The 9,417-nt window shown below is 38.7% G+C and overlaps 1 protein-coding gene across 1 annotated transcript; it reads right to left on the bottom strand.

The window, feature by feature from the left end:
* Window positions 1–946: 946 nt before the first annotated feature.
* LOC116265626 (1-aminocyclopropane-1-carboxylate oxidase homolog 1-like) lies at window positions 947–9,201 on the bottom strand. The gene is made up of 3 exons (XM_031646363.2): window positions 8,547–9,201; window positions 7,513–7,822; window positions 947–1,565 (listed from the first exon to the last, which is right to left on the bottom strand). The coding sequence occupies exons 1-3, from the start codon at window positions 9,077–9,079 to the stop codon at window positions 1,314–1,316; spliced, it is 1,095 nt and encodes a 364-aa protein (XP_031502223.1). The 5' UTR covers window positions 9,080–9,201; the 3' UTR covers window positions 947–1,313.
* Window positions 9,202–9,417: the final 216 nt, after the last annotated feature.

The raw sequence follows: 9,417 nt of genomic DNA, 5'->3' as shown, positions 1-9,417 counted from the left end.
GCAGAGGGTGGTTGATCAGCCATAACGGAAGCCTCAAGCAGTGTCTCTGGTATACCATAAAGCAAAAGAAGACAAACAAGTAAAGGGTGGGGAGAGAAGAAGGGAATTAACGTGGATCGGCTTCTTTTGCTTATTTCTGCTAAAAGAAAAGTTTCTGTTGTATTTTCTCTCACACAACTCAAGGAATACAGAGGTACTTATGGTTGTAGCCGTTCAACCTTTACCAGCTACCTTTTTTACATTTCCATTTCCGTTACAAGTTTTATTTCCTTTTGTTTTGGTGCGTCATTTTTTCCACTCTTCCAAGTTAATGTCATGATTCTGACATGTGCATTCTACCGGTGGCGTGGAATGGGCTGGCCGTTTCCCATAGGCATAAACATAGTTCCTTCATCAACATGCTGGTTTTTTTACCATCATCATGCCCACCACCATCTAGAGAAAGCCTTAACAGTCTCATCTTGTGTAGGTCGGTGTTATCACAATCCTCAACGCCATCCATGGAGATTGTATTGGACCCAACCAATCAATTTTTCCTTTTTCTTTTGAATCATTTGCCGTGACTCAACAGCTTGATTTCTTAATCTCCGTTTTGAAAATCTATGAATCAAACACACGCACACACACATACAAAAAGAAAAATATATAATTGTTCTGCTATGTATAACTATAATTTGTGACAAATTTGCAGAATCCCATCAGAAATAAAAGACATACCTGCACCTCTAAAGTTTTTAGTCATATTGAATATACCAATCCATGGACGTGATTCATTTCAACAATGAAAGCTTGCACGAAGGAAAAGCTCGTCTTTTATTTATCAATATGCATACGTGGCCAAAGATAAAAAAGTCCGCCCTAATTTCTCATTAACCCACCATATTTAATCTCCGCCTCTTCGGTTGCGTGCAATTGGCCATGAAGGAAAGCAAAGGGAACATGTCTATAAAAGCTCAGAGAAGAAGATCCGGATAAATTTGAAAAGCATAGGGGATATCAGTTCACAAGTTTAGAAACTACTCGTGATTATGTGTCTAAACTTAAAAATTGAATGTTCCACTGAATATATATCAACCATACGCATGCAAACATCCATACATATAAAGAGCCAACAAGAGCGAACAGATGCGTGAGCTGCCAATTATATTCTGAGAATCTCCTTCTCTTTATGAAAATTTGCTTCCATAGATATAGAGCCTAAAATTCATCTCCCGTTGTCTGCAATTTTTTTCACTTATGCTAATGTAATTATAATCTCTAAGAAATTATTTCCTTTATTTGCATCCATATTCCCTTTGCTAATTTGGCCACCTTCAAACTCGAAAAGCATCAAGATGTGACCTGCCATCAAGGCCTCTGGATTCAGAATGCTCAAAGTACTCGCTGAGGAGTAAATCCCTGTATTTTGGGGGATTATCAGGAGACAGCAACTCCTTGATCGGGCCGTAATTGGTGGAGCTCGCACATATGTGAGCATTAAAGAAGCATGCCATTGAGACTCTTGGTCCGAATTGGTTCGCCAACACCCTGTGCTCCGTGCTCACTAGCTTCCCGTTACTTATTAGCTGCAACACATAACTTTCACCCCTTAATGGCAGCATATATATATATATATATATATAGCATCAAAGGAATATTTATGTATTGTTCCACATAAATATTTACAAATAAAATTCACTAAGTATGATGGTATAAGTAGATACCGTGTTATGATGGTCATGCTTTTGATCATGTTTGCTGAAAAGTAATATCATGAATTTTAACTAACCAAGTTTTGATGCATTCCAAGCCCTTAACTTTTTATTTCCTTGATCAAAACCAAGCAAGTCCAAACTTGATTCAAAATTCATTGTTCAATAAACTATATTGCCTAAAATCCATCAAATTATGTTGGTATTATTACAACATGATGTCTTGCCAGGCCTACACCATGTTGAAGATCTCAACCAATGGTAAGTGGGATCGCCCCACTTCCAAGCAAAATTGAAAGAGCCAAATGGGGTTCCATTCTCTTCAAGGGCAAAAAAGGAAATGAAGAAAAAGAAATCCAATTAACAAGATAAGGTAGGGGATAATTGCTTTTTGGTTTTTGTTTCAGGTTCTTTCGAAACATATAGAGAACGACAGAGAGAAAGAAAGAGACTTATTTTGCTTATCCATTTTCTTAGCCACAAAGAGTGTGAGAAAGAAAAAAAGAAAGACAGGGGGAAGACAGACAGAGAGTAAAAAAGAAAAGGAAAGAGTTTCGTGCTTTTTATCTTCTAAATATTTCCTCTTGTTGTTTGAACCAATGACTTTTAATGTTGGAAGGTCATTGCTCTTCATTAGGAAAGAGCTTTTCAGTTTTACAATGTCCTCAATTTCGGTAATTTGGGCTTTGGGGTCCGTTAGATTGTAGGCATTGTAATTTGGCTATGGACAAAACAACCGACTGTGCATTGTAATTTGGCTAAGATCATCAGTTAGGCTTAAACTAATAAAATGGTATGCTTTAAGTTGATGGTGCAAAAGGTTAGTAATAGAGCTTTACAAATACCAACTTCACACCATAAAAATTCCATTAGAAAAAAGTAGATAAAACCTTCATGGCTTCGCGTCTCTTTATGCGCAGTGCTGATCTAAGAAACGCGTGCTCGGTGGAGCCATGTCATAAATAGGCCATGTATTCAGCTAAACTCGGCCTCGTTTCATTGGCTATATGGTGAGAGCTTTCAACTAATTGGTGGTACTAAAATCAGACATTGACTCGAATTAGTCAGGCCGTCAATGAAATGACTTGGCTGATTCAGCAACTCCTTTTAATTGCTTATGAATTATCTGTTCAACTGGTGCAAATCGATTTGCCACGGATTCAGGCCGATTTTGGCAACATCTTGAAGGAAGTCTTTCTAACTCCCACACACAAATTGGCTAAAGAAAGGCACGTTAAGATAAAGCTGAACAAAAAAAACTCAAATACTATTTTTCTTTCTCAAACAAGGATTACACACATGTAACAAGTATTTAAAGAACAAAAGAAAAACTACCCACTAATGCCACTTGTCAAAAGCAGCCTCATTTTGTGAACACATAACCACTAATTCCTATTTTTATGGCTAAAGAAAAGAAATTAAAAAAAACACCACATGTTTACACGATCTCCACTTCCACATATTGCTCACACGTTCACATTAACTAACATTTCTCCCCCTTAATGTGAAAAATCTTGTACTCCAATCGCTTCTCGAAAATTGAAAAACTTTGATGGTGGTAGTGCTTTTGTATAACTCCAATCGTAACTTGCTCTTTTGTGAAACATTGCTTCAACTCAATTTCTTCTTTCTCAATCATGTCTCTAATAAAGTGATAACGTAGCTCTATATGTTTAGTCATTCCGTGAAATGAAGGATTTTTTGCCATGGAAATAGTAGATTTGTTATCACAGTATAACTGAGTTGGACTCTCTTGCTTCAGTTGAAGATCTTCTAAAACACATCTCATCCATATCGCTTGACATGCAGCAGCAGTAGCAGCAATATATTCAGCTTCCGAAGAGGATAGAGCTGTTGAACTTTGTTTCTTTGAGCACCACGACACGACACTTGAACCTAATCCAAAGACAAAGCCACTTGTGCTTTTCCGATCATCAACAGAACCTACCCAATCACTATCAGTATATCCAATTAAACCAAAGTTAGTAACAGGTTTATACAAAATTCCATAGTTGATTGTAGACTGAATGTAACGAAGAATTCTTTTTGCTGCTCCAAGATGTTGCACTGATGGATCTTGCATGAACCTTGATATCAAACTTACTAAAAACACAATGTCAGGTCTGGCATGTGTTAAGTACATCAATGCACCAACCATGCTTCTGAAATATTTTTCATTCACTTTTGCCATTCCATCATCTGCATTCAGCTTTTCGTTGGTGTTCATGGGAGTTGCACAACCATTACAATTCATCATTTTAAACTTTTTCAGAATATCCAATGCATATTTTTCTTGCGATATAAAGATTCTTTCATCACTTTGTACTACTTGAAGACCAAGAAAGTAATGCAACAATCTCAAATCAGACATTTCGAACTCCCTCATCATACAATTTTTAAATTCTGCAATAAGGCTAGAAGAAGTGCCAGTATAGATAATGTCATCCACATAAACACTTACAATAAGTAAATGATTTTCACTCACTTTGTCATAAAGAGTTGACCCACTATTACTTCTTTGAAAGCCATTTTGATGAAGAAATTTATCAAGACGACTATACCAAGCACGAGGAGCCTGTTTAAGCCCGTATAATGCCTTTTTAAGTTTATAAACCTTGTCTTCTTTTCCTTTAATTTTAAATCTAGGTGGTTGATCAACATACACTTCTTCATTCAAATAGCCATTTAGGAATGCAGACTTGACATCAAACTGAAAAACTTTCCATTTAAATTGAACAGCAATAGAAAGAACCATTCTTACTGTCTCAAATCTTGCAACAGGTGAAAATGTCTCAGTAAAATCTATTCCATATACTTGCACAAAACCTCTAGCAACCAGCCTTGCTTTATATTTTTTCACGTGACCTTTAGCATCATACTTCACCTTATAGACTCATTTTACTCCAATTGGTTCCTTCCTCGACGGCAACTTAGAGAGCTCCCATGTGTCATTCTTTTCTATGGTTTGTATTTCCTCTTCCATAGCATTCATCCAATTTTTGTCTGCACATGCTTCATCAAAAGTTGAAGGTTCTATAACAGCAAAAGCAAATGCACACTTATAAATGTCATTTAAGGATCGTACCTTTCTTGGAGGAGTTTCTTCAGAAATGGATTCAATACTTTCATTGATCGTCTCCTTCAAGGCTTCATCTTTCTCCTTTGGTTCTTCGTCAATATGATTTGAATTCACTTCTTTCCCGTCAACTTGGAGTTTTATGGTTTCATTCTTAACCCAATCCCAACAAGCTTTTTCATCAAATATAATGTCTCTTCTTATAATCAACTTCTTAGTGATAGGATTATAAAGACGATAACCCTTAGTTTCACTACTATACCAATGAAAATACATTTTTCACTCTTCTTATCCAACTTGCTCCTTTCACTAGAATCAATTAATGCATATGCAACACATCCAAAGACTTTTAACATACTTACATTTGGTTTGCGATTCCACCATGCTTTGAATGGAGTTTTGTTTCTGACTGCCTTTGTTGAAGAAATGTTGAGAAGATATACTACCGTATGGATTGCTTCAGCCCAAAATTCACTTGGTAATTGTTTTTCATTTAACATGTTGCGTGCCATTTCCACCACTGATTGATTTTTCTTTTCGGCCACACCATTTTGTTGTGGGGTCTTCCTTACTGTAAACTGCCTTCGAATGCCATGATTTTTACAAAATAAATCAAATTCATCAAACAAAAATTCCCCCCTCTATCTGTACGCAATATCTTTATTACATTTCCACTTTCTTTTTCTGCAAAAACTTTAAACTCTTTAAATTTATCCATTGCATCAGATTTGTGACTGAGAAAATACACACAACTCATTCTAGTGTAATCATTAGTAAATAGCAAAAATACTTGCTACCATTTAATGAAGAAGTTTTCATTGGACCGCATATGTCAGCATGAACTAATTGAAGAGGCACTTTAGCTCTCCATGACTTTCCAACTTGAAATGGCAATTTATGTTGTTTACCATAAACGCACCCTTCACATACATCATCATGACAATCAATAAGTGACAGTCCATATACCATACCTTTTTGATGTAAGAGTTTCAACCCATTAGAGTGAAGATGCCCATATCTCACGTGCCATAGCTTAGAATCATCAATTTTTGTCATAAAAGCATTTGTCTTAAGAGGAAACATTTTATTTCGAACCATATTTACTTTTGCAAGAACTACACCACTTTTATTTTTAATTTCACACGCATCATTTTCAAATAAAAGTGTGTATCCTTTTTGAACCAGCTGCCCAACACTAAGTAAATTTTGAGCCAACCTGGGGACGTAATACACATCATTAATAAATCTTTTCATACCTGTTTCTGATTGATAACCGTTTCTTTACCCTTCACACTTATTCTATTATTGTCTCCAAGCCACACATCCAACTTTATAGTCTCATCAATATCTTTGAAAAAACTCTTGTCACCCGTCATATGATTACTGCAGCCGCTATCTACAAACCAAACTTCACTCTTGCAACGGTTAGCATCAAATTCTCATTTTCTTCTACAAAACTAGCTTGCTGTTTTGCCTTTTCAAAACATTTAGCTTCTATATGTCCAAACTTCTTGCAAAAGTTACATTGCCCTGTTGTGTCATAGGTTTTATGAAAATTTCCATGGAATCTTCCACGTCCTCTACCATAACCACGAGTGACTCCTCCATAGCCTCCTCGTCCTTGACTCATTCCTTCATTTCTTTGATCATTGCTTCCATTCTTCTCTTTTGAAAACTCTACCTTTGTTTGGAAAACTTGCTCTATTCCTTTTTCTGCTGACCTGTTCATGCGTTGCGCATGTGCTAAAAAAGACTTCATTAGTTCATCAATAGAATAAATAGACAAATCTTTGGATTCTTCTATTGCAGTGACAATATGATCAAATTTAAAAGGAAGACTTCTTAACACTTTTTCAACCACCTTTTGCTCAGTTATGGCTTCACCGAAACTCTTCATTTGATTTACAATAGTAGAGAGTCTAGAAAAATAATTTTGAATGGACTCACCAGTTTTCATGCAAAATGTTTCAAACTCTCTCGTTAAGATTTGGAGCTTAACTGTAGTAATCTTCTTATCTCTATGAAATTTTTGTTTGAGGAATAGCCACACTTCACTTGACTTCTCTGCACCAGCAATAGTTGGGAAGACAGTCTCCGATACAGCCTGCTGCAATACTGAGAGTGCCTTTGCATCTTTTTTTCGAGATTCTTTAACATCAATTTTCTCTATTGACTTTCCTGCTGCCTTTGATACTTCAGTTTCTGCATAATCATTCTCAACTAACTCCCAAAGATCTTGTGAAATGAAGTAAGTCTTCATTTTGATACTCCAAAACTCATAGTTCTCACCATTAAAAATAGGTACTAAGGATTGGGATAGATTGAGAATATTTGAATTAGCCATACCAGCTTTCAAAAATAACTCTTACCAATAGCACGCGATTTGGAGTTCCTTGCTTCTGCAATGCTCCCTCCACGATACTTGAGATGCCCACGCAACCTGGCGCTCTGATACCACGATTGAAGGAAGTCTTTCTAACTACCACACACAAATTGGCCACTTGCCAAAAGCAGCCTCATTTTATGGACACATAACCACTAATTCCTATTTTTATGGCTAAAGAAAAGAAACTAAAAAAAACACCACATGTTTACACGATCTCCACTTTCACATATTGCTTACACGTTCACATTAACTAACACATCTCACTAGATACGCCTAAACTTGGACATTACCAGGCGATGTAGTGAACTTGTAATTAATAAATTATGATTTTGCGATCACCAAATTCTCGAATAAATTACCTGCAGAAGGTCGCCGATGTTTATTATCAAGGCGCCAGCTCTCGGCACAACATTGATCCACTGTCCGTGGTGAAGAACTTGGAGGCCACCAATCTGGACGGTGAAGAAGGAGGGGTCTGCATGCCTAGAAGTACCCATGGTGAGTTCCGGTTGTGGGCAGGCCGGGTAGTAATGGCAGAGCAAAGCATAGCCTTGGCAGCACCCCATGTCATGCAAGTAGCTTCTTCTTAGCCCAAGGCTCTCAGAGAGTATTTCCAACAATGTCTTCCCCAGTTTCTCCACTTGTTTTGAGTACTCCAAAAGTATATCCCTGTAAGGCGAGAAAAATGATACTTTTTTACTGACGCCGGAGATCAACAAAATGATCTTTACAAGAAACTATCGTTTAACTATGCTTGATGCTGCAAAACAAGGTTTTTTTTTTCTTTTTTTTTTTGGTTTCTCCCATTTTCTCCTTTCAAGGGGCCTCTTTTGTCCTTCGTATTGACTTCAATCTAATACATCTTTGGATTGAATCCACTTTACATGATGGGAGTTTTGACCTACTATGACAAAGTCATATAAGCTAATTAATCTGCTAGAGAACTATACGATCCCTTTGTTTATCGCTTATTTCTCAAGCCAAAAGGTGAGTTCCATTTACATTCCTGTAATGGAGGGAAGAGACGAAAGGCTCCTCTGCTGTTTGGAGTCGTAGCGTGTTTCAGTAACATCCCTGTTCTTCAGCTCTCGGCATCTACCATTTCTAATTAATTCACCAACACAAGGTAAAATCCTTAAATTCTAAAACTAGCTTCCACTCAATGCAAGTCCTCTGAGTCAGGTCTTTTTCTCCCATATGCAACCAACTCCTAGAAGCTTTGGAGCACCACATAAAAGTCATACCAACAAGAAGAAGAAAGCATAATGGCAAGGGAACCCAGCTAACCCACGTGCAGGAAAAGAACAGAAACAACAAATGAAACCGGAGCGAAGAAAAAAAGGAAAAGGGTAAACTCCGCGAAAGAGAGAGAGGGAGAAACAGCGAGCCTTGCCTGCAAGCAGAAGGCAGCTCATGAGGTGCGGGTGTTTCCGGAGCCATCAAGCAGTACAGGGTATCCCTCCAATTGGCCCTCTTGGTGCGGAAGAGGTCGAAAGTGCAAGTGAACCTGACCTTCTTGCTAAAATCCCTGCCGTACAACTGCCTCTTCTCCTCCCCACCCTGCTCGTTGAATCTCCGTATCCCTTCCATCATCTCGTCCATGGTCTCCCGCGGGATGCCGTGGTTCACCACCTCGAAGAAGCCCCACTCCTCCGCCGCTCGCAGCACTTCCCTCACGATCTCTTCCCGCCGATCTCCGTCCAAGCCGAGCATGTCGATCGAAGGAAGCTGCGGGCCGTCCGGTGACTGACCGTTGAAGGAGGAGGTCAGACAATCAACACCGGTGCTTCCACCACCTGGTGGGTCGAAGAAGAATCTGGGGATGGAGGTGACGCCGGCGTCCACGAGGCCCTTCACGCCGGCCTTAGTGTCGTCGAAGGCCTTCATCTCTTCGTCCCTGCCGGGATAAGGCTCTACCATCGCCATCTCTTCTTTGCGTTGCCTTCGCCTTCTGCCTGTGGTAATTGTAGCTTTTCTCCGAACCTGTTACACAAGTACTAACCGAGAGAAGAGGCAAGGGAGTTTGATTTTAACGATGCTGCCAAGCGGCCGTAGTGGTGCTTGTGGATTGGTTTAGCTAGAGAGCCAAGAATGTTGTGGACACGCGTACGTGGGATTGGCTTGGCAGATGAGCACATTAAAGGAACGTGGCTCATGCTCATACACCAACAAAGGAATCACCATTACTAAAGGGGCCCTCTTCTGTTTTGACGCCGAGCTTTCACCTGCTTGCCTCATCATTTCCCCATTTGGTCAAATAATCG

This window comes from Nymphaea colorata, chromosome 12 (genome assembly GCF_008831285.2).
Source record: "Nymphaea colorata isolate Beijing-Zhang1983 chromosome 12, ASM883128v2, whole genome shotgun sequence".
Classification (NCBI taxonomy): domain Eukaryota; kingdom Viridiplantae; phylum Streptophyta; class Magnoliopsida; order Nymphaeales; family Nymphaeaceae; genus Nymphaea; species Nymphaea colorata.
The sequence above is the reverse complement of the archived record's forward strand: the minus strand, read 5'-3'. Positions and strand labels throughout refer to the sequence as shown.